Genomic DNA, 26,029 nt, shown 5'->3' on the forward strand with positions numbered 1-26,029 from the left:
ACTGAAGCGACTTAGCAGCAGCAGCAGCAGCAGAGATATTCTACACAAAACTCTTCTCACAGGTATAGCATACATTAGAACCTCAATTATGACAACTATTAAGATATTATTTACTGAAAGGTCCTGGAGTTCACTATTAATTAATAATTACTGTTAGAGTATCAAATTTATGGTTATGTGTGGGGTGTGTGTGTGCATGGGGTATACCATTTCCTACTCGAGGGGATCTTTCACACCCAGGGATAAAAGCTGTGTCTCTTGCATCTCCTGCATTGGTAGGCAGATTCTTTACCACTAGCACCACCTGGGAAGCCCACAAAATTTCTAGTTAAGCAACATAATCAAATATAGAAGGGCTCCAAAGGATTCAGAGTAGGGAAGGAACCTACCACAGAGGAGAGAGGGTTGTGTATTACTGACAGCAGTGCCAAGTGAAATAACACTTGAGTCATCATAGATTATTTTATCAGTTTCTATGTGGAGAAACTTTGTACTGTTTGCTTGTCAATACAAGTCATAAAATGATGCTTAGATTCAGAAATAAATCATGAATTTTAAATATCATGTTCAGGGACTTCCCTGGTAGTCCAGGAAACCAGGTTCAGTCTTTGGTCAGGGAACTAAGATCCCACATGCCTGGGAACAGCTAAGCCCGTGCACCACAACTGCTGAACCCAAACGCCTCAGCTACAGAAGCCTGTGTGCCTGGAGCCCATGCTCCGCAACAAGAGAAGCCACCACAATGAGTAGCCCCCACTCGCCACAACTAGAAAAAGACCCCCGCAGCAATGAAGATCCAGTGCAGCCAAAGATAAATAAATAAATAATAAAAAATTTTATTAAAAAAGGCAGAAAAATGTGATCTATAATCAGGAGGAAAACCACTCAATAGTTGCAGATCTAGATTTATATATCATCTCAAAGATACATTTTTCATTTTTTTAAAAAAAATATCCAATTAGCAAATGGGTTAAGAGCACAGACTCTGAGGCCTCAGGTAGCATCCCAGCTCCACCACTTACTAGCTATATGTTCACAGGCAAGTTTTTGAATCTGTATGTGCCTCCCTTTTGTTATCTGTAAAGTGAGGATTAAGAATAGTTTCTATCTATTATGATAATTTAAAAAGCAAATATTCATAAAGGTCTCAGAATATTTGTCCATATAAATGCTACATATGTGTCAGTTAACTAAGTAATAAATAGTACTTTAGATCCCTGTTGACTATCATCACCAATCTTTGATAAGGTAAAATTTTCAACTCTAAGGTATAAACAAAACATTTAAATAGAAATCTAAGCTTTACAGTAATCCAAGTTTGGCATAAATCTCCCTTCCTTCCAACTTTCACCTCCCCATGCTATTCCTTCTCCTCCAAGCCAATCACATGTGAAAGTGTGTACCTTGTATTGTTTTGTTTGCTGATCTTAGCATCTTAACTCCTCATCCTCCTCCTGTTTCAGCCTAAGAATAAGAAAAGCAAGATCGAGCCTCTGCTATGCAACTCCTAGGTAACAAAGTTAATAGTGCTGCTCATGATTACCTACAGCAAAGGTAAGATAGGCAGACAAGAGTATTTCCTTCCCTGCTGAAGCCCCATAGCACAGAGGCACCCCATTCCTGTGGTGAGAGTTTTACCAGGAATTATACCCCTATCGTGCTGCATAATGACTTGCTACCAAGCCTTCCAATGAATAGCTGGTTAAATTACTTAATCTCATTCTTTTCCTCTGATCTCTCCTCTGTAAACTAGGGGTTAACAGACTATGTTGTGGGATATAACGAGATAATACACATAAAGTGCCTACATATGCATGGTGAAGTAAGACTATCATAAACGTTCAGTTCAGTTCAATCACTCAGTCGTGTCCAACTCTTTGCGACCCCAGGAATCGCAGCACGCCAGGCCTCCCTGTCCATCACCAACTCCTGGAGTTCACTCAAACTCACGTCCATCGAGTCGGTGATGCCATCCAGCCATCTCATCCTCTGTCGTCCCCTTCTCCTCTTGCCCCCAATCCCTCCCAGCATCAGAGTCTTTTCCAATGAGTCAACTCTTCGCATGAAGTGACCAAAGTATTGGAGTTTCAGCTTTAGCATCAGTCTTTCCAATGAACACCCAGGACTGATCTCCTTTAGAATGGACTGGCAGAATCTCCTTGCAGTCCAAGGGACTCTCAAGAGTCGTCTCCAACACCACAGTTCAAAAGTGTCAATTCTTCAGCGCTCAGCTTTCTTCACAGTCCAACTCTCACATCCATACATGACCACTGGAAAAACCATAGCCTTGACTAGAAGGACCTTTTTTGGCAAAGTAATGTCTCTGCTTTTTAATATGCTATCTAGGTTGGTCATAACTTTCCTTCCAAGGAGTAAGCGTCTTTTAATTTCATGGCTGCAATCACCATCTGCAGTGATTTTGGAGCCCCCAAAAATAAAGTCATAAACGTTAGCTATTACTATTTTGTAGAAATTAGTCGTTTCAGTTTGAGCATTGCCTTTCTTTTAGGGTTTAGGGCAATAACTATATGACTTAGGAAAGGGAGAGATGGAAGGTGGGGAGTTTGAGCCTAGGGATTTAGGGAAAAGCTGATAATAATACAAAACAACAAACTCTCTTCTCAAGCCGCCAGAATAAACTTTACTTGGTATCAGAGCAGAATCCAGGGGCCACAACTTCCCTGCAAAGCCGCGAACACCCAAAGCAGGGCCCTCAGAATCCCCCGGCAGAAGGCATTTCGACCAGGGAAGAGCCTGAAGGGGGCCTCAGCACAGACTTTTACTTCACAAAATTGCCCCGGAGTTGACCTGGCTGGCGACTTCCACGCTCCAAGAGACGCTTTACCCCGCGAAGTGTGCCTGTGCTTCTGTTCTGCTTGGGTCCAGCAGCGGTCCCCAGGGGGCGTCCTCGCACCCACCATCGATACCTGCACGGGCGGACTGCAGCCTCCGCCCGCTCTGTGGGAATCAGCACCCAACCCCGCGGCTCGGGGGCGTGGCTCTAGCGGAGGCCCCACCCCGCCGCCCCCATTGGCTGAGGCTGCCTGGGGCCGGGGTCTGCGCGCCGCAGTCAGAGACCCCGCAGCTCCGCCCCAACGCGGTTACATGGGGAGCAGGAGAAGACCGGTTGCTTGAGGAGCGAGCTTCTGCGCCTGGGAAGCCCCGTCGGGGGCCATGGGGGGACAGGTGAGGCTGCCGCCCGGAGAGCCCTGCCGAGAAGGTGAGTGTCTGCTCCGGGCAGGAGAACTTGGCGTCCGGATGGCGATGAGACCCGGCGGGCGGTCGCGGGTACTTGTGGAGTCCAGAAAGGGAAACGCCGACTCTTAACGTACTCGTTCATGCATTTATTCATTCTCTCAGCTGTCAACAGATATTTATTGGTGCCAACAATATGCCAGACTCTATGGGAATGCCTGAGTCGAACAAGATATACGTGGCTTCCCACTCCCACTCTAGAAGACAGGTCCACGTAAATTATGGAGAGCTGACTGTCTTGACGGGGTGTTCAGGGTGTTGTGGGAACACTCCCAAGTTTCATCCGAGAAAGACGCTTCCACTGACTCGGACTCACTTCCAGAGTCCGTGGTCTACGTCATCCCATGGGTAGAGGGCGCGGCCATAGACCCGGCGCGGGGTGGGGAGGTCCAGTCTTGCGCCCAGCGCTGGCTTGGCGAAGCTCAAGAACGGTAGAGGGCCAGGCGCCCTGAACACCCTCGGGGGAGGACGCTGAACAAGGCTGGGCTGCCCACCTCCCTCCTCTTTCTTTGAGAGGTGAAAACGCCTCCAACCTCAGTAGCCTCGCGTCTGACTCGCTACAGTCACTTGGCTGCTTAAGGCGAGACCGGAACTGGGCGTGATCATTTGTAGGTTTCTCACTGCTCTGTGGCCTGGGTTTCTGCCTCCACCCTCTTCGGCTCAAGTCTGAGGGCGCCTCCCCTTGCCCTTTGCTCATGGGTTTTCTACAACTTCAGTACCGAAGGCGCAAATAACTCGGGATGAAACTAAGGACCTGGGGACCAGGCAGGCGGGGAGGGGGCGCGGGCGGACAGTTTGTATCTGGTGAAATCACAGTTTTCCGTTTGTACAGAGTCCAGAGGAAAGCTGATTTCTGGTTTACCCAGTAAGGATGTAAAGAGGGAGGGGGCAATGAGAAGCGTGGCAAGAACTCTACCTTCCCAAAACTGCGGGCAAATCCCCCGAGTTTCTCTTCCCTTGGCTCTCCCAGCTTATTCCTTGATGTGGAGAGGTATTGTTTGTTTTGTTTTTAAGGTAGAACGCAGTGAACTAGTCAGAACGGTGCCAGGAAGAGAAAGAACGAACATAGAGTAAAATGCCTGAACAATTCACAAACTATTAGAAAGTTGTAGTTTTGAAAGTGGTTATGAAGGCAGTAGGATCTAGAATTATTTCCTAGGTAGTCAATCTTTGTCTAAAGAATTCCTAAACCAGTAAGTCAGACTGTTACTAACATGTCCACTGTTACTAACACATCCACCCAAGGAGGATGTGTGAATTAACCTGCTTGTTTGAACTTAGGGATGATTTTCCTGCTTTGCTCATATATTTAGTTCCAACAAGAAATGTTCAAGCTCCATGTTTAGTCATTGTTTTTTAGTCATTAAGTTCTGTAAGACTCTTTGTGACTCCGCGGACTATAGCCACCAGGCTCCTCTGTCCGTGGAATTAATTCTCCAGGCAAGAATACTGGAGTGGATTGCCATTTCCTTCTCTAGAGGATCTTCCCAATCCAGGGATGGAACTCAAGTCTCCTGCTTTGGCAAGTGGATTCTTTACCAATGAACCACCAAGGAAGCCCTCCATGTTTAATACCAAGGGTTAACTGTGGTAATTGTGTGGGACTCTGGTGGCATCACGAACTCAATGGACATGAGTTTGAGCAGCCTTGGGGAGATGATGAAGGACAGGGAACCTTAGTGTGCTGCAGTCCATGGGGTTGCAAAGAGTTGGACACACAACTGAGAGACTGAACAACAACTGGGGGAAAAGACTTGAGAGAAATCAGAATTATCAGTGAAACTTCCCTGGTGACTCAGTGGTGAAGAATCTGCCTGCAATGCAGGAAATGCAGATGACTCCAATTCGATCCCTGGATCAGGAAGATCGCCTGGAGGAGGGAATGGCAACCCACTCCAGTCTTTTTGCCTGGAGAATCCCACGGACAGAGGATCCTGGTGGGCTGCAGTCCATAGAGTTGCAAAGAATCCGACATGACTGAAGCAGCTGAGCACACAGGCAGTCTTCTCAGCTATGACACCCTCCTTAAGTCTTTCTTCATCTGTAAATTGAGAATAATTCCTACAGTTTAGAGTTTGAGGAGTAGATGCAGGTGGGATTATATATGAAGCAAACAGTCTGACCTGACATGGAGTAAAGGATCCATTTTTCATTCGTTCACTTATTGAAATGACATTGACCTAGGTTCTCTTAATAGAACAGAGAGATTTGCAAGACAGTCTGGGCCTAGAGGCCCAAATAATTGAATAAGTCTTCATAATTAGGAATGAAACCAAGTACAAAATTATTTGAGACTTTGTTTTTTTGTGGGTGCCCATCCGCATTCTCTGACCTCTTGGAAGCAATGGTATATGTTAATGATTCTGAGATTTTACTTTTTTTTTTATTTTTTTTTTAACTTTACAATATTGTATTGGTTTTGCCATATATCAAAACGAATCCGCCACAGGTATACATGTGTTCCCCATCCTGAACCCTCCTCCCTCCTCCCTCCCCATACCATCCCTCTGGGTCGTCCCAGTGCACCAGCCCCAAGCATCCAGTATCAGTGGATCAAACCTGGCCTGACGACTCGTTTCATATATGATATTATACATGTTTCAATGCCATTCTCCCAAATCATCCCACCCCCTCCCTCTCCCACAGAGTCCAAAAGACTGTTCTATACATCAGTGTCTCTTTTGCTGTTTCATGTACAGGGTTATGAAATGTTCCTTTGGTATCTCTGATTTTCTTGAAGAGATCTTTAGTCTTTCCCATTTTGTTGTTTTCCTCTATTTCTTTGCATTGGTCGCTGAGGAAGGCTTTCTTATCTCTTCTTGATATTCTTTGGAACTCTGCATTCAGATGTTTATATCTTTCCTTTTCTCCTTTGCTTTTCACTTCTCTTCTTTTCACAGCTATTTGTAAGGCCTCCCCAGACAGCCATTTTGCTTTTTTGCATTTCTTTTCCATGCGGATGGTCTTGATCCCTGTCTCCTGTACAATGTCACGAACCTCCATCCATAGTTCATCAGGCACTCTATCTATCAGATCTAGGCCCTAAATCTACTTCTCACTTCCACTGTATAATCATAAGGGATTTGAGTTAGGTCATACCTGAATGGTCTAGTGGTTTTCCCTACTTTCTTCAATTTAAGTCTGAATTTGGTAATAAGGAATTCATGATCTGAGCCACAGTCAGCTCCTGGTCTTGTTTTTGTTGACTGTATAGAGCTTCTCCATCTTTGGCTGCAAAGAATATAATCAATCTGATTTTGGTGTTGACCATCTGGTGATGTCCATGTGTAGAGTCTTCTCTTGTGTTGTTGGAAGAGGGTATTTGCTATGACCAGTGCATTTTCTTGGCAAAACTCTATTAGTCTTTGCCCTGCTTCATTCCGTATTCCAAGGCCAAATTTGCTTGTTACTCCAGGTGTTTCTTGACTTCCTACTTTTGCATTCCAGTCCCCTATGATGAAAAGAACATCTTTTTTGGATGTTAGTTCTAAAAGGTCTTGTAGGTCTTCATAGAACTGTTCAACTTCAGCTTCTTCAGTGTTACTGGTTGGGGCATAGACTTGGATTACTGTGATATTGAATGGTTTGCCTTGGAAACGAACAGAGATCATTCTGTCATTTTTGAGATTGCATCCAAGTACTGCATTTCAGACTCTTTTGTTGACCATGATGGCTACTCCATTTCTTCTGAGGGATTCCTGCCCGCAGTAGTAGATATAATGGTCATCTGAGTTAAATTCACCCATTCCAGTCCATGTTAGTTCGCAGATTCCTAGAATGTTGATGTTCACTCTTGCCATCTCTTGTTTGACCGCTTCCAATTTGCCTTGATTCATGGATCGGACATTCCAGGTTCCTATGCATATTGCTCTTTACAGCATTGGACCTTGCTTCTATCACCAGTCACATCCACAGTTGGGTATTCTTTTTGCTTTGGCTCCATCCCTTCATTCTTTCTGGAGTTATTTCTCCACTGATCTCCAGTAGCATATTGGGCACCTACTGACCTGGGGAGTTTCTCTTTCAGTATCCTATCATTTTGCCTTTTCATACTGTTCATGGGGTTCTCAAGGCAAGAATACTGAAGTGGTTTGCCATTCCCTTCTCCAGTGGACCACATTCTGTCAGATCTCTCCACCATGATCCACCCATCTTGGGTTGCCCCACAGGCATGGCGTAGTTTCATTGAGTTAGACAAGGCTGTGGTCCTAGTGTGATTAGATTGACTAGTTTTCTGTGAGTATGGTTTCAGTGTGTCTGCCCTCTGATGCCCTCTTGCAACACCTACCGTCTTACTTGCAAGAATACACAGAAGAACTGTACAAAAAAGATCTTCACGACCCAGATAATCACGATGGTGTGATCACTGACTAGAGCCAGACATCCTGGAATGTGAAGTCAAGTGGGCCTTAGAAAGCATCACTACGAACAAAGCTAGTGGAGGTGATAGAATTCCAGTTGAGCTATTCCAAATCCTGAAAGATGATGCTGTGAAAGTGCTGTACTCAATACGCCAGCAAATTTGGAAAACTCAGCAGTGGCCACAGGACTGGAAAAGGTCAGTTTTCATTCCAGTCCCAAAGAAAGGCAATGCCAAAGAATGCTCAAACTACTGCACAATTGCACTCATCTCACACGCTAGTAAAGTAATGCTCAAAATTCTCCAAGCCAGGCTTCAGCAATATGTGAACCATGAACTTCCTGATGTTCAAGTTGGTTTTAGAAAAGGCAGAGGAACCAGAGATCAAATTGCCAACATCTGCTGGATCATGGAAAAAGCAAGAGAGTTCCAGAAAAACATCTATTTCTGCTTTCTTGACTATGCCAAAGCCTTTGACTGTGTGGATCACAATAAACTGTGGGAAATTCTGAAAGAGATGGGAATACCAGACCACCTGACCTGCCTCTTGAGAAATCTGTATGCAGGTCAGGAAGCAACAGTTAGAACTCGACATGGAACAACAGACTGGTTCCAAATAGGAAAAGGAGCTCGTCAAGGCTGTATATTGTCACCCTGTTTATTTAACTTATATGCAGAGTACATCATGAGAAATGCTGGACTGGAAGAAACACAAGCTGGAATCAAGATTGCTGGGAGAAATCTCAATAACCTCAGATATGCAGATGACACCACCCTTATGGCAGAAAGTGAAGAGGAACTCAAAAGCCTCATGATGAAAGTGAAAGAGGAGAGTGAAAAAGTTGGCTTAAAGCTCAACATTCAGAAAACGAAGATCATGGCATCTGGTCCCATCACTTCATGGGAAATAGATGGGGAAACAGTGGAAACAGGGTCAGACTTTATTTTTCTGGGCTCCAAAATCACTACAGATGGTGACTGCGGCCATGAGATTAAAAGACGCTTACTCTCTGGAAGGAAAGTTATGACCAACCTAGATAGCATATTCAAAAGCAGAGACATTACTTTGCCAACAAAGGTCGGTCTAGTCAAGGCTATGGTTTTTCCTGTGGTCATGTATGGATGTGAGAGTTGGACTGTGAAGAAGGCTGAGAGCTGAAAAATTGATGCTTTTGAACTATGGTGTTGGAGAAGACTCTTGAGAGTCCCTTGGACAGCAAGGAGATCCAACCAGTCCGTTCTGAAGGAGATCAGCCCTGGGATTTCTTTGGAAGGAATGATGCTAAAGCTGAAATTCCAGTACTTTGGCCACCTCATGCGAAGAGTTGACTCATTGGAAAGGACTCTGATGCTGGGAGGGATTGGGGGCAAGAGGAGAAGGGGACAACAGAGGATGAGATGGCTGGGTGGCATCACTGACTTGATGGACGTGAGTCTGAATCAACTCCGGGAGTTGGTGATGGACAGGGAGGCCTGGTATGCTGTGATTCATGGGGTGGCAAAGAGTCGGACACGACTGAGCGACTGATCTGATCTGATCTGATACAGGGTTATTGTTACCATCTTTCTAAATTCCATATATATGCGTTAGTATACTGTATTGGTATTTTTCTTTCTGGCTTACTTCACTCTGTATAATGGGCTCCAGTTTCATCCACCTCATTAGAACTGATTCCTATGTATTCTTTTTAATGGCTGAGTAATACTCCATTGTGTATATGTACCACAGCTTTCTTATCCATTCATCTGCTGATGGACATCTAGGTTGCTTCCATGTCCTGGCTATTATAAACAGTGCTGCAATGAACATTGGGGTACACGTGTCTCTTTCAATTCTGGTTTCCTCAGTGTGTATGCCCAGCAGTGGGATTGCTGGATCATAAGGCAGTTCTGTTTCCAGTTTTTTAAGGAATCTCCACACTGTTCTCCATAGTGGCTGGACTAGTTTGCATTCCCACCGACAGTGTAAGAGGGTTCCCTTTTCTCCACACCCTCTCCAGCATTTATTGCTTGTAGACTTTTGGATCGCAGGCATTCTGACTGGTGTGAAATGGTACCTCATAGTGATTTTGATTTGCATTTCTCTGATAATGAGTGATGTTGAGCATCTTTTCATGTGTTTGTTAGCCATCTGTATGTCTTCTTTGGAGAAATGTCTAGTTCTTTGGCCCATTTTTTGATTGGGTCATTTATTTTTCTGGAGTTGAGCTGTAGGAGTTGCTTGTATATTTTTGAGATTAGTTGTTTGTCAGTTGCTTCATTTGCTATTATTCTTCTCCCATTCTGAAGGCTGTCTTTTTACCTTGCTTATAGTTTCCTTTGTTGTGCAGAAGCTTTTAAGTTTAATTAGGTCCCATTTGTTTATTTTTGTTTTTATTTCCAATATTCTGGGAGGTGGGTCATAGAGGATCCTGCTGTGATGTATGTCAGAGAGTGTTTTGCCTATGTTCTCCTCTAGGAGTTTTATAGTTTCTGGTCTTATGTTTAGATCTTTAATCCATTTTGAGTTTATTTTTGTGTATGGTGTTAGAAAGTGTTCTAGTTTCATTCTTTTACAAGTGGTTGACCAGTTTTCCCAGCACCACTTGTTAAAGAGATTGTCTTTAGTCCATTGTATATTCTTGCCTCCTTTGTCAAAGATAAGGTGTCCATATGTGCGTGGATTTATCTCTGGGCTTTCTGTTTTGCTCCATTGATCTACATTTCTGTCTTTGTGCCAGTACCATACTGTGAGATTTTACTCTTAAAAAAACCATATCATAAACATTTCTCAAAATTCCACCAAATGAATATAATTTTATTAGCAGGGCAAGCTGTATTTTCTATATAAAATATAGCTTCTTTTATATTACACTAAAATAGATTTTCTCCAGATTTCTACAAGAAAGTTAAAAGCATACTTTTTTTTTTCAAGTTTAAGTGCTCTAAGTGCTGGAATTTAAGTGCTCTAAGCTAGTAAAAATTCTTCACTAAAGGTTGTTCAGAAAACAATATGTTTTAATTGCAGCAGTTTATGTAGGAAATCTGATGGTCAACAGTCCTCACAGAGTATTTGGCTTCCAAACATACTGATAGTGGGATGATCTTATTTAGAGATACAAATTTTTAACTTAAAAAAAAAAATCAACAGTATCTGCTCAGTTTTATTTGGATTAATTGAAATAATGGGCTTCTTACCCAGTCCTATCACAGTTTATTTCCAAACTTCCAGTTTATAGCAAAATTATTTCTCATTCTGCTCCAAATTTTCTCTCCATTTCTCCCCAAATTTTTTCTCATTCCTATTCTACTTTCCTTATTCTTGTCTTTTTGTTAGTTTTCTCAATAAAATTGTCAGTTTCCATGAGAACAAGACCTGTTTCAGTTTCAAGACCAGTTTACCTGTCTTGTTGATCACTGTCTCCCACATTCCTAGAACAGGCCGGGCACACAGAAAGTATAATAAGAATTTAAAAAAAAAAAAAAAAAAAGAAAGTATAATAAGAATTTAAGTGTTGATGAATGGTTACCTAACATGGTGCCTTGTATGGTAGTTTGGGCTTCCCAGGTGGCGCTAGTGGTAAAGAACCCGCCTGCCAATGCAGGAGACACAGGAGATGCAGGTTCAATCCCTGAGTCTGGAAGATCCCTTGGAGAAGGAAATGGCAACCCACTCTAATATTCTTGACTGAAGAATTCCATGGACAAAGGAGCTTGGCTGGCTACAGTCCTTACGGTCACAAAGAGTTGGACACAACTGAAGTGACTTTAGCACACACATGGTAGTTTGTTGAGTAAATGAAATAGATCTGTGGATATACAATGTTGTTACAAAGCCATAATTAAGCTGTAAGAGGACATTTGTTTGGTTGGCAGTGTTAAATTATACAGTGGGAAGTGAGAAATTAGGTTGGAAAGGCAGAGAAGGTTTCTAAGGAGGTGAGAGTTCAGTGAAGAGAAGGAGCTAGCCACACCAGCCACTACTAGGAGTAACAAGTGAAGGCTACTTACTTAAAAGCTTCTAAGATGAGAAGAAATTAAGCCTATTAAAGAAAGAAGGGAGAAAATTAGGAAATGAGGTTACAGAGATACATGGAGGCAGGATTCTATAGGCCATTTTAGACTGTGGTGGGAATTTGGAAAGGGAAGCCATTGTAGAATTTTGGAAGGAGAAGTGACACAAAAGGATGGACTTAACTAAAGGCTTATTTCACCTGAGCTTATGTCTTACTACTCTTTGTCCTCATCTCATACCATCTCTCTTCTCTCATCAGCCAACCTGGCCAGTAAAGTTCCTTTTACCCTCCTCAAGTAAATTCCCACATCTGGGTGTTTGCATTTACTTTTAGCAGAGAGGTTTTTCTATTCAATGCTCTGTCTTAAAAAATACTCCTTTATGCTGCTTTTACTCCTTTCCATGGCAGTCAACATATTCTGTAGTTTTTAGTTCACTTGTTTATTTTCCCCCATTTAGAATGACTGTAGTAGAGCAGGAATTTTACTTTACTCACAGTTGTAACCCCAGCTTCTAGAAAATGCCTGACAGATGGTAGATACTCAATAAAAATATATTGAATCAGAGAATGAAAAGTGGTGTTTCAGAGAATGAGTGAGAGAGAGTAATGCAACGTAATGTTAGAGGTGAGCAAGCTTCAGAACATGTAAAGCTCTTTAAAAATTAGAAATTCAAATTTTGTTACAACTGCCATGAAAAATCATGGGGAATTAAGCAGGGGAGTGATGTAATCTGATTCACACTGGCTGATATTTGGAGAATAAATTGTAGTAGACAGAAGAAATTTCATTCATTCTTTCCTTCGCTAATATAAACAGGCAAGTGTATCAGTCAGCTAGGGGCTTCCCTGGTGGCTCAGCAGTAAAGAATCTGGCTGCAAGGCAGAAGATGTGGGTTTGATCCCTGGGTCGGGAAGGTCCCCTGGAGAAGGAAATGGTAACGCACTCCAGTATTCTTGCCTGGGAAATCCCATGGACAGAGGAGCCTGGCTGGCTACAGTCCATGGGGTTGCAAGAGTCAGAAACAACTTAACAATTAAACCACCAAACCATCACTATCAGTCAGCTATTGCTGTATTACACACAACCCAAACTCTAGGATGCTCAGGCTTCAGTTGTTGCAGCTCCCAGGCTCTAGAGTACAAGATCAATAGTTGTGGTGCTTAGTTGCTCCAAGGTATGTGGGATCTTCCAGGAACAGGAATCCACCTGTGTCTCCTACATTGGCAGGCAGATTCTTTACCACTGAGCCACCAAGGGAGCCCCAAATTATTCTTTATAGACAAATAAGACTTGAAAAAGCTATTCGAAGCATTTCATCTTTGTATAAACAACAATAAATTTTAACTGACTTTATTTGTACTTTTTGTTCTTAAGTTTCTGAAATAGAATAGTAGTCTGGGAACTGGATTATTTGGCCCTGATTTTGGCTGTTACGTGGCTTTGCCAAGTCACTTAATATCTTGGCATCAGTTTCTTTAAGATATCTTCCAGATACAAGTGCCTATGAATTTAGAGCTGGTCCATCAGCAATATTTATGAACTACCAGAATTATAAGTAAATTACTCTGGGAACCAAGATAGCTTATTATCAAACCCAAAAGTATTGAAGGGATCTTTAGACTCATTGAGTCAAACTCCCTCATTTTAGAGATGAAGAAACTGAAGTTGAGAGTGATGATTCAACTTTCCCAAGATTATAGACAATTAGTAATGGAGTTTAAGGTGGGAAAAGGCATATAATCCTATAGAAAATTTGACTTTGTTGTTAAATTTTTAAGTGTGTGTAAGAAGACATTCACACCTGTACCTAGAAGATACATCTTAAGTTGAATCATATGAAACTGCTATTCTTTGGGGGTAAAAAATTGTCAAATATCATCAACTTCATTTGGTTTAACATAATTGAGAACATTAGCAGCACTGTTTGTAAAAACAAAAACACAACAAATTACCCAAATGTCCACAAACTATAAAATAGAAAAATTACTGGTGAGACAGTCATAAAGTGGAATTCTATAGAACAGTAGGGAAAAAAGCAAACCTTAACGTCAGAGCATCAAGAATGATAAATCTCAAAAGCAAGCAAATCACCAAAGAATGCATACTATATGATTACATTTTTAGAAAGTACAAAAAGAAGAAAATGAAACAATTTATTATTTAAAGATAATCTTATAGGGCAAATTTCTTTTTTTTTTGGCCATTCCCCATGGCATGTAGGATCTTAGTTCCCTGAGCAGGGATTGAATCCGTGTCCCTTGCAGTAGAAGCTCCAAGTCTTAACCAGTGGATTAGCAGGGAAGTCCCAGGAAATCATTTTTTTTTGAAGCAAGGACTATTAGACAGAAAATCAGATTAGTTGTTACCTCTGAGGGGTAATGTTTTATTTCTTAAATTAGGTGGTTGATACGTTGGTGTATATTTTTTTTTCTTTATAACTGAGACATATTTCCTAAATTAAATTATTCATATTTAAAACAATATATCATAACATTAAAGAAATGACACATGCTCTTTGCTGACAGGAGTATAAATTGGTATAGACACTTGAAAGGGCTATTGGCAGTGTCTATTAAAATGAAAAAGAAGGAATGTAATAGATTTTCTGTGTTAGATAAAGTTTGGATTAAACTCCTGGAGAATTACTTTGCTTACTATAGTCTTAAGAAGCTACCTGAATTTTGAGATCTCTAATTGCTCTGAAACCCTCCAATGTCCCTGCCCACATATTCTGCTTCCTCCATCCCTCCCCTCCTGCCCTACAGCACTCCATACCCACCTACCCACCAGTCACTCCCTCATTAGTTCATCTCGGCCGTGGCCTTCCTCTTTCATATGCTCCCCAAACATAAAACAATTTAAGTTCTAAGGTCAGTAACTAGACAAGATTTTATTATTTTTTCCTGCCATAAAACATGCAACATTAATGTTCATTTACAATGAGAACTTACAAAAGGCAACAAAGATTATTTGCGCTCCTTTATCATCCTCTGCCCCACGCCCCGTAAAATGTTGGAAACATTTTGCTGTGTAAACAGTTCAGAGAGAGTATTGTTTCACTGGAATGAGGTCCACCCACACTGTTTCCAGAGATAAAGTTTTGGAATGGTTATGTTAACTACATAGTAAATGATACTGATGGCAGCCATGGAATTTTCTGTCCAGTTCAATCAGATGTTTTCACAAAAATTCATATAATCAAAATTCTTACTACTAAAAATTACTTTGGTAGTAATTGGGGGTTAGATGAGATGAACAGTGTCCAGGACTAGATTGCTTGCAGCTAGCTTATGTGAAAATTTGCAGCAGTTCTTACTAAAACAACCAGCCTAAAAAATTCCTCAGTTACGGTAAACTATCCCTGAAGTAATATAATTCTCCTTGGAATATTTAGAAGCTTTGTCTCAGAATTTATCCTGTATCTCTGAATCAAAGTTGGTTCATTTTCAAATTACAGAGATAAATGAAATAATAACCATGAAAAAACTGAATTCAATTATTTTACCTTTTGCTAGACTTGAGCTTAATAGTTGTTTCTCAGCTGTATGTGTGGTAAAATTCACATACCTCAATACTGCTTTTAGGGCTTCCCAGGTGGTGCTAGTGGTAATGAACCTGCCTGCCAGTGCATGAGACAAAAGATGTGCAGGTTTGATCTGTGGGTTGGGAAGCCACTGTAGGAGGACATGGCAACCCACTCCAGTATTCTTGCCTGGAGAATCCCATGGACAGAGGAGCCTGGTGGGTTACAGTCCATTCAGTTGCAAAGAGTTGGACATGACTGAAGCAACTTAGCACGCATGCACGCATACTGCTTTGCCCCAGAGACACAGATCCCACTATTAAAGTTTTGTTTCTAAGACAACATTTAGTCAAACTATCTTTTGTTGTTTTCATGCTTTCTTAAGATTTTTGAGATGTAAAGCTGACTTTATTTCACTGAATCCTAAAATTTGTTTTTGCCCATTTCTGTTCAGGGTAAGTCACGCTAGGAAAATAAGCCTTTCAAATGGAAAAAAAATTGAGAAGATAGAAAACCTAGTCACAGGGTCACTGTGTTGGCAGCTTTTCAAATGGAGAATAGATTATAAAAATCTCTTAAACAGTATAAAATGTTGTCATTCTGTGTTTTAGTATTTAGCCCCCCCCCCCACAAAAAAAAGGCAGTTATAATAATGGGTCTGGTTCAGTGGATTTACATGCTTATTTGAATCCTCTTCAAAGGGGGGAAAAAAAAGGCCAACTGATATTTAATTCATTTTTCTATTAGAGTCTATTTTATTAAGGAGGAAGTGAATTAGACTTGAAAAATTATTATCTATGGGAAAGTGGTCTAGTAAACTAGACCCACTTTTAAACACATTTTCTGAAATGTACATCAAGTGGGTTAGCTCAGTTTCCTGTAACGTGGTGATTTCTAGTCTGGTGGGGTTGCTGTGCTCTTTCCTACTTTCAGGCATTATACACACACTGATGCTTTCTGATGAAACACAGATGATGAAACACACTGATGGAGAAAAGTGAATGTGCCGGGGAGGGGGCTGTAATGAACTGCTGAGCCCAAGCCAGTGCACACAGCTCCCTGATGCGCCAGCAGACAACCAAGTATTGGTAGACTTTCCATTCAATAAGAGGAATCCAGACTTTGATGTGAAGTTTGTCATGCTTAGATGATGACAGCTAAAGCACTTTGCAAACACTGTGAAGAACTTGTGTGTGTGAGCCCAGCAGAACATGTCTGCCAGCCCGTGGATCAGGTGCTGGAGACTGCCCATCAGGCAGTAAAAAAGTGTATTAGTGGAGAAAGAAAGTTTCTATTTCTTGGAGAAGGAAAGAAAATGTTAATGCATCTCCCTTTCGTCGGTTGACATCTCCCTCTTTCCCTTTTTCCAGGCTATGTGCTGTCCCTGAGCTGTCCGAATACCTCCCAGGCTTGGTGTGAGATCACACGTGTGTCAGAGCTGCTGGCTTCTCCTGTCCTCTACAGGGACCTAAATTCCAGCATAACCAACCTGAGTGTTTCTACAAATACAGAGAACAAATACAACCTTTATATAGGCCTGGTACTGGCAATAAGTTCCAGTATTTTTATTGGCTCCAGTTTCATCTTGAAAAAAAAGGGCCTTTTGCAACTGGCCAAAAAGGGTGTCACTAGAGCTGGTAAGAGACAAATGCAACTAACAAATTCAAGTTTCTAATTGCAGAGATAATCGTATTGTAAGACCATGGTGCTATGAGAATTTCAGAGAATTTCCCTGACTCTGTCTTAGCCCCTATCTCTGTTCTCAGCAGTTTCCAGGATTGAACCAGTTATGTCTCCTTTAGGTTGAGACTAAAACTCAAGAGATTTAGCATGTGGAATGAGTTATTCTTTCATAACCTTGTGTTGTTCAGTCACTAAGTCATGTCTGACTCTGCGACCCTATGGACTGCAGCATGCCAGGCTTCCCTGTCCTTCACTGTCTCCAGGAGTTTGCTCAAACTCACATCCATTGAGTCAGTGATGCCATTCAACTATCTCATCCTCTGTCACCTCCTTTTCCTCCTTAGTCTGAGATTTTAGGATTTAAAGTCAGATCAGGCTAAACACATTAGGGGGTTTTGTTTGCACTCAGAGTAAAATCCAAACATCCTTGCACAATCTCTGACCTCACCTCCTGCCTAAAGTGTCCCATGCTACCTCTCCAGCTTCATCTTCTGCTACCCTCCCTGCCACCTGCTTTTCTCTGGCTCTTAGAATTTACCAAGTTCTTTCCCACCTCAAGAGACAGGGGTTCAATCCCTGGGTCTGGAAGATCCCCTGGAGTAGGAAATGGCAACCCACCCCAGTATTCTTGCCTGGAGAATCCCATGGACAGAGGAGCCTGGTGGGCTACAGTCCATGGGGACAGCAAAGAATCAGAAATGACTGAGCGCTGCATGGCTGGGGCAGCTTCCCACCTCAAGGTCTTTTCCTTTGCCTGCAACTCTCTTCTTCCTGCCTGTCACTTGGTGACTCATACTTCAGACTTCAACTAAAATATAACCACTCCAGAATGGCCTTCTTGACCATCCTCTTTGGGAAGGTCTGACTCACCTCCACCCCTGCTATTATTGCACTAAGGGTTTCCTTCACTGTCCCTGGAATAATTTGTCATTGTACATTTATTGTTTATTTACTAGTTGTCAACAGTCTTGTTTATTGATAGTAGATTTCACAAAAGCAGGAACCTTCCCTAGCATAGAGGTTGGCACCCAATAAGTATTGTCAAGTCAATAAATAGATAGCAGTAGAATTAGGTATTATTTGCAGTGACATTTCAGAAGCTGTTAGCTCTGCTTGACTGTCCTTCATTAGCCATGAATTTTCTATTCATTCTTATCAAGAATAATGTCTTTAAAAAGCTAAATATTGTTCTAAGATCCATGGAGGATAATAAATGATTATGAATTACACAAACAAGTTTATAGAAGAGTACTATTGAGGGGACACTGATTAAAATAGTTTAGCATTTAAAAAGGTAGACAAAATAAAAGATAATTGAAAAGTCGAATAAGTCCATGCAGCAGTTTATTACACAATTTTTAAAGTGGCATTTCAGTCCACTTGAGAAAGGATGAATTATTCAATCGAAAGTATAGAGACAACTGCCAAAAACTAGAGGAGAAAAATGTAAGAGTTCTACTTTATACCATTTTCCACAATAGATTTCACATACTTCAAGTTAAATTTAAAATAAAATAATTTTTTTAAATACTAAAAGAAAGTCTTCCTAAGCATAAAGATAAAGGAGGAAACAATTCTATGTGAAGAAAGAGATTATCTGGATTGACCAAAAAAAAAAAAATCCTACTTGAAAACACCTTTAACTGAAACTGAAAAGGAAATGACATGTAGGGGAGAAAATTTCAAAATATATGACAAAGGGTAGTTATAAAGTATATAAAGAGTGACTATAGCTGATAATCACAGGAAAAGGAAATGGCAACCCACTCCAGTATTCTTGCCTGGAGAATCCCAAGGACAGAGGACCCTGGCAGGCTACAGTCCATGGGGTCTCAAAAAAGTCTGACATGACTTAGGTGTGACTAAACAACAACAATAGTTGATAAGAAAAAGATTAGTACCTAACAGAAAAAGACAAAGCACATAAACAAGGAACTCACAGAATAAGAATTGTAAGTGGCCAATAAACATACTTAAGTAAATGTTAATTCACTAGTACCCAAAGATATATCAACTATGTAACAATGGGCTCCAGGGTTGTTGCCTACTATTTTAACAAGATTTGGTTTTTCTTTAAAAAATAATGCCCTATGCTGCTAAGGGAACTTGAGAAATAAATAGCTTTCTTAAACATTGCTGGAAGCAATATAAATAGGTACAAACTTTCCTGAGAGAAATTTGGGAAAGTTTAAAATGTTACCATCTTAAAATCGAATAATTCTACTTCTGGAAATTTATCTTAAGAAGTGAATGAAACTACAGTAATAAAAACAGCATCATATTGGCACAAAAACAGACATATAGATCAATGGAACAGAGATAACCCACACATCTACAGTCAATTATCCTATTATAAAGCAAGCAAGAATATATAATGGAGAAAAGACAGTTTCTTCAACATGTGGTGTTGGGATAACTGGACAGCTACATGTAAATCAAGGAAATTAGAACATTTCCTCATACTGTATACAAAAATAAACTCAAAAAGGTTTAAAGACCTAAATATAAGATGTGACACCATAAAACTCCTAGAGGAGAACATAGGCAAAACATTCTTGGACATAAATCATAGCAATATTTTTATATGTCTCCCAAGGCAAAAGAAATAAAAGCAAAAATAAACAAATAGGACCTAATCAAACTTAAAGCTTTTGCATAGCAAGGGAAACCATCAACAAACAAAAAAGACAACCTATGTAATGGGAGAAAGTGTTTGCAAATAGGGTAACCAACAAGGAGTTAACATCCAAAATATACAAATAGCTCATACAACTCAATATCAAAACAAACAACCCAATCAAAAAAATGGCAGAACACTTAAATAGACATTTTTCCAAAGAAGACATTCATATAACCTATAGACATATGAAAAGATGTTCAGTATCACTAATTATCAGGGAAATGCAAATCAAAACTATAGTGAGGTATTATCTCACCCCGGTCAGAATGGCCATCATTAAAAAGTCCACAGACAAATGACTAGAGAGGGTGTGGAGAAAAGGGAACCCTCTTATACTGCTGGTGGGAAGGTAAATTGGTACAGCCACTATGGAAAACGATTGGAGGTTTCTTAGAACACTAAAATTAGAGTTACCATATGATCCAGCAGTCCCATTCCTGGGCATATATTCAAAAAGACAAAAACTCTAATTTGAAAAGACATATACACCCCAGTGTTCAAAGCAGCACTATTTACAAAAGCCAAAACATGTAAAAAACCCAAGTGCCCATCAACAGATGATTGGCTTAAGAAGATGGGATATATAAATATAATGGAATATTACCCAATCATAAAAACGAATTAAATCTTGCCATTTACACCAACACAGATGCACCTAGAGAATATAATACTAAGTCAAACAGAGAAAGACAAATATATATTACTTATATGTGGAATCTACAAAATAATGCAAATGAATATATATATAAGAGAACCAGACTCAAAGACATAGAAAACAAACTTATGGTTACCAAAGGGAAGGGGATAAATTAGAAGTATGATATTAAGAGATACAAACTACTGTACCTAAAATAGATGAGCAACAAATATTTACTGTATAGCATATAGAACTACATTCAATATCTTGTAATAACCTATAATGGAAATTAATCTGAAATATATATATATATATAACTGAATCACTTTGCTGTACACCTGGAACTAACACAAAATTATAAATCAAGTATATTTCAATTTCTTAAAAAAAGAATTAAACACATCCAATATAAGCATTATGGCCTATAAAGTAAAAGAGTTTAAAAAAAAAAAGAGTAAATAAGAATTCAACCTAGATTTACATATCTGGATGTTTATAATATTTAAGGCTTTTATATAATGATAAGAAAAAAACTAAAAACTATATATATTGTTTCTAGTTATATATATATATATATATACACTCTATGTTTTTTTATATATATATATATACACACTCTATGTTTTTATATATATATACACACACACACACACACACACACTCTATGTTTGAGTGTCTGTATGGTCTCATACAGGTTAATAATAATATACCAGACTTTGGAATGCTCAATTATTAAGGGCTGAGAAAGTATTTCTAAGTTTTTTAAAAACAGCATATGAAATCATATTTTAATATTCCAATTTAGTTATTTGCAAATTTTGTAAGGAGAAAATCATAAATGGTTAATTCATGTGGTTAAGGTCAAAAATTACAAGAGTGGGAAGATAATTCTCTGAGTATCTTAGGAAAGGTTTTGTCCTTTTCAGTAGACTAGACACAAATAGATTCAAGGGATTAGATCTGATAGAGTGCCTGAAGAACTATGGACAGAGGTTCATAACATTATACAGTAAGTGGTGATCAAAACCAACCCCGCAAAAAAGATAAAATGGCTGTCTGAGGAGGCCTTACAAATAGCTGAGAAAAGAAGAGAACTGAAAGGCAAAGGAGAAAAAGAAAGATATATCCATCTGAATGCAGTTCCAAAGAATAGCAAAGAGAGATAAGAAAACCTTCCTAAGTGAACAGTGCAAAGAAATAGAGGAAAACAATAGAATGGGAAAGACTAAAGATCTCTTCAAGAAAATTAGAGATACCAAGGAAACATTTCATGCAAAGATGGGCACAATAAAGGACAGAAACGATATGGACCTAACAGAAGCAGAAGATATTAAGAAGAGGTGGCAAGAATACACAGAAGAATTATACAAAGAAAGATCTTAATGACCCAGATAATGAGGATGGTGTGATCACTCACCTAGAGCCACACATCCTGGAATGTGAAGTCAAGTGGGTCTAAGGAAGCATCATTACAACCAAAGCTAGTGGAGGTGATGGAATTCCACCTGAGCTATTTCAAATCCTAAAAGATGATGCTGTGAAAGTGCTGTATTCAGTATCCCAGCAAATATGGAAAACTCAGCAGTGGCCACAGGACTGGAAAAGGTCAGTTTTCATTCCAATTCCAAAGAAGGGCAATGCCAAAGAATGTTCAGACTACCACACAATTGCACTAATTCCATGTGCTAGCAAAGTAATCCTCAAAATTCTCCAAACCAGGCCTACAGTACTTAAACAGAGAACTTCCAGATGTTCAAACTGGATTTAGAAAAGGCAGAGGAACCAGAGATCAAATTGCCAACATCCGTTGGATCATAGATAAAGCAAGAGAATTCCAGAAAAACATCTGCTTCATTGACTATGCTAAAGCCTTTGACTGTGTGGATCACAACAAACTACGGAAAATTCTTAAAAAGATGGGAATACCAGACCACCTTACCTGCCTCCTGAGAAACCTGTGTGCAGGTCAAGAAGCAACAGTTAGAACTGGACATGAAACAACAGACTGGTTCCAAATTGGGAAAGAAGTACGTCAAGTGTGTATATTGTCACCCTGCTAATTTAATTTCTATGCAGAGTACATCATGCGAAATGCCAGGCTGGATGAAGCACAAGCTGGAATCAAGATTGCCAGGAAATATCAATAACCTCAGATATGCAGATGACACCACCTTTATGGCAGAAAGCGAAGAGGAACTAAAGAGCCCCTTGATAAAAGTGAAAGAGGAGAGTGAAAAAGCTGGCTTAAAATTCAACATTCAAAAAATGAAGATCATGGCATCTGGTCTCATCACTTCATGGCAAATAGATGGGGAAACAATGGAAACAGTGACAGACTTTATTTTCTTGATTTTCTCCCAAATCACTGCATATGGTGACTGCAGCCATAAAATTAAAAGATGCTTGCTCCTTGGAAGAAAAGCTGTGACAAACCTAGACAGCATATTAAAAAGCAGAGACATTACTTTGCTGACAAAGGTCCATATAGTTAAAGCTATGGTTCTTCCAGTAGTCATGTATGGATTTGAAAGTTGGACCATAAAGAAGGCTGAACACCGAAGAATTAATGCTTTTGAGATTTGGTGTTGTTGAAAACTCTTGAGAGTCCCTTGGACTGCAAGATGAAACCAGTCCATCCTAAAGGAAATCAGTCCCGAATATTCATTAGAAGGACTGATGCTGACGCCCCATTACTTTGGCCACCTAACGCAAAGAACTGACTCATTGCGAAGAAAAGACCCTGATGCTGGGAAAGATTGAAGGTAGGAAGAGAAGGGAATGACAGAGGATGACATGGTTGGATGGCATCACTGACTCAATGGACATGAGTTTGTGCAAGCTCCTGGAGTTGGTGATGGACAGGGAAGCCTGGCATGCTGCAGTCCATGGGGTCACAAAGTATCAGACACAACTGAACGACTGAATGCCAGCTGACACAAATTCAGTTTCATGGTGCCAAAAGGTAGAGAATAAGTAGAGTCCAGCTGGCTAATGCTGATTATTCTCTCATTGACTATCCAAAATTTCAAAAGCTCTTATGTCAACCATCTTTCCTTTAATGTCTTCATTAGGTACCAATCTAATTTAATATTTACGGCGTTCTGTCTTTAACTGTGGCCAAAATAAAGCATTTAAGGCTTATAATACTCTATCTACACCTCTGAATGGCATAAATAGTTTAGACAAAGAATGTCTCCTTCCATATCAGTAAACAAAGGATACTGCTGACATCAAGGCATTAGTGACTGCCCCCCACCCCAGCAGTCAGTGCAGCCTGAGGGGATTCGAGATGGAGAGCACTCGATACTGGCCCTAAACAGTTAAGGTGCATACCAAAGGAATGATTCCAGTGAGCCAGACTCCTACATCTTCCCATACAAATAGAAGTGCTAAATTCATTTTTTAAAATTAACAGTAATCTTTTGATGTTCCAACTACCTGTTTTGTGTGTTTTTTTTGTTTGTTTGTTTGTTTTGCAAAACTCCTATATATCCTGGCTCCTCCCTTTCCTATTCAGAGCAGGCCCTCAGAATTATCTGAGAGGCTGCCTCCCAAACTTAAGCCCTCAGCAAATCCACCAAATAAAACATAATTTTCAGTTTTTAGGTTTGCATTTTTTTTTTGAGTTGACAATAATAAACCTCATGACTAATTTTCCTGCAAATGAAGAAAACTTATTTTCTGTAGAAATCAAAGGCAATGTAAAGAAAACTTTAGGAGATCTCTAGAAATGACTGAGTAAGTAAGCTAAAAGATCAGATATACTGAGTAGGCCTTAAGTCTTGCTTTTTCCAACCATATTCCGGTACCTTTTATAGAAGTTAATTCCCCAAACCCTCTTCTTCCACTTTAGAACTTAATTTCTATTTTCATCATTTTCCTAGGACAAGGTGGACATTCTTACCTCAAGGAATGGCTCTGGTGGGCAGGATTACTCTCAAGTGAGTCCATAATGCCAAGAATGGTGTTTGTTTGCAAAATGATGAATAAATTACATGCAGTTGTTCAAATTGATCAGTTTATCTAACTGGTAAGGCTGGCATATCAATCTGGAAGTTTTTGTGTAGGCATAATGTCTCATATATAAAGTAAGTCCTATGAATTTAGAATTAATTTTTATTCTGTCTTCCTCCCACCCTCATGTTCTCAATACTGTCTTGGAATGCCAAGAAAAAACTTACCATCTGAAATCTTATGTTTTATCACTAACTTCTTCTCTTGTATTTTATTCCCCATAATAATTGTTGAAAATGCGTCCCTCCTACATTTCCCTGGCTCCTAATTCTATATGTGACTATTCTAGCTGCATAGAGTGGGTCATTTTCCTAGCAAGGACCAAAACTGGATAAATGAAAGTCCCCTCGGGCTGTTTGGTTCTGAGCAAACAGAGGAGATGAAGATTGTCAGCATTCTCCCTCCTCCTAGACTTGCCCGGAGGATTAAATGAGACTCTGTATGAGGTGAAACCACTTTCATTAATGTGATGTCCAGAGAGAAGGCAGTGCTATCTCTCAAGCACTTTTGCAGATTTATATCTCCCTGCTAACTCCTCTGAACTTTCTCAGATTCCAAGCCTTAAACTTCTAGAGAAAGGACCTCATAAATTGTAGTTTCACATACTTGCCAGCCATCTCCCTCTGCAGCCAGAAGCCTTAAAACTTCCATCGGTTTTCCTGTACCACGTAAAACATTTCAGTATTTTTGAGATGCTCTTAAAGAATTGGATAACTTTTTTTTTAAACAAATGGTGGTATCTAAAAGGCTTGTTACGTCAAAACTTGGTTTCGCCTCTTGGTGGGTGTCAAAAGACACAACCAAACCAAAGAGAAGAAGAGGAAAGGATTTGTTACTTGGAGCAGGTAAGGAGAATTCTGGGGATTTTTCCCAAAGTGCTGTCTCCCCAAACAGCAAATTGGGAAAGTTTCAAGCTCAAAGTATGTGCATATTCATGGAGGGCTTGAGCAGAGGAGAATCCAACATAGAAATGGGATGAAGGTTGATAAAATCCGGGCTAAGGCTTCTGTCTAGTTTATAGAGGTCATGAGGGTTGGGCAAGTTCAACATCATTCCTTAGGTTCAAATGGACTTAGTGGTGGAGGGGATTTAAATTCTGCAATATAGCTCAAGAAAGTACTTTACGCTAGCCTTTCCACTGAACCAGAATTGGGAGTCTTTACAACCAATTTATCATCTTTGCTGTTGTGACTTTTCTTGCCTGATAACAGTTTGTCCTTTTGTTCCTTTAAGATCATTAATTATTGAGGCCTGTTCAAGGGCAAGCACTGTGGCCAAGCTTAGAGCACACAATAGCTGAGGCCTAAAATGGCTTCTCTTACATCAAAAAGCTGTATCTCGTTCTTTTCCTTTGGGAAACCCATACCCTATCTGCTTACAAGATGGTGAATAAAAATAATTTCAATTTATATAGCGTTTTTTCAATTTTTAAGGTGTTTTCACATTTGTTTTCTTACTTCATTTGAGTAACTGTTGTCAGGGACCATACTGGGAAGATTCCAAATAAATACTTGGATGATTCTCTCCCTTTACTCTCTCTCTTTCTCATATCTTCCCACCCTATGCCTATGCGATAGAAAGTAGAAGAAGAATATTATATGGCTACATTTGTAATTGTATTCTCACCATGCACATGGTTTCTACAAGTATTAAAGAGAGAAAAGCATTGTCTTCAGCATTAGAGATTTTTACCTAGAGACAAACACACATTACTTCATGAAGTCAGTATTTTCCTGGAAAGCTATCATGATAAAAATATAAATAATGTGGTATTCAAGAAAGCTTATGTTGATGAAAACTTAACTAGTCAATCTAAAAAAGAAATGGAAAATTTTTATTCAAGTCAAATTGAGAATTATAACCTGAGAACAGCCTCTCAGC

The 26,029-nt window shown here is 40.0% G+C and overlaps 2 protein-coding genes across 3 annotated transcripts in view; one reads left to right on the forward strand and one right to left on the reverse strand.

Moving 5' to 3' along the window:
* Positions 1-26,029, reverse strand: part of CNGA1 (cyclic nucleotide gated channel subunit alpha 1) — an 89,781-nt gene that overhangs the window by 47,883 nt on the left and 15,869 nt on the right. The window lies entirely within an intron of this gene.
* NIPAL1 (NIPA like domain containing 1) overlaps positions 2,664-26,029 on the forward strand; it is a 31,145-nt gene continuing 7,779 nt past the window's right edge. Inside the window, exons 1-3 of one of the 2 annotated variants that reach the window (XM_055588503.1) lie at positions 2,670-3,220; positions 16,505-16,771; positions 24,019-24,075. In XM_055588503.1, the coding sequence (XP_055444478.1) occupies positions 3,175-3,220; positions 16,505-16,771; positions 24,019-24,075 (370 nt within the window). In that variant the 5' untranslated portion in view covers positions 2,670-3,174. Of the gene's footprint in view, positions 3,221-16,504; positions 16,772-24,018; positions 24,076-26,029 lie in introns of both variants that reach the window. The other variant, XM_055588504.1, reaches the window with a different exon arrangement.

The sequence above is a fragment of the Bubalus kerabau genome, chromosome 7 (genome assembly GCF_029407905.1).
Source record: "Bubalus kerabau isolate K-KA32 ecotype Philippines breed swamp buffalo chromosome 7, PCC_UOA_SB_1v2, whole genome shotgun sequence".
NCBI lineage: Eukaryota > Metazoa > Chordata > Mammalia > Artiodactyla > Bovidae > Bubalus > Bubalus kerabau.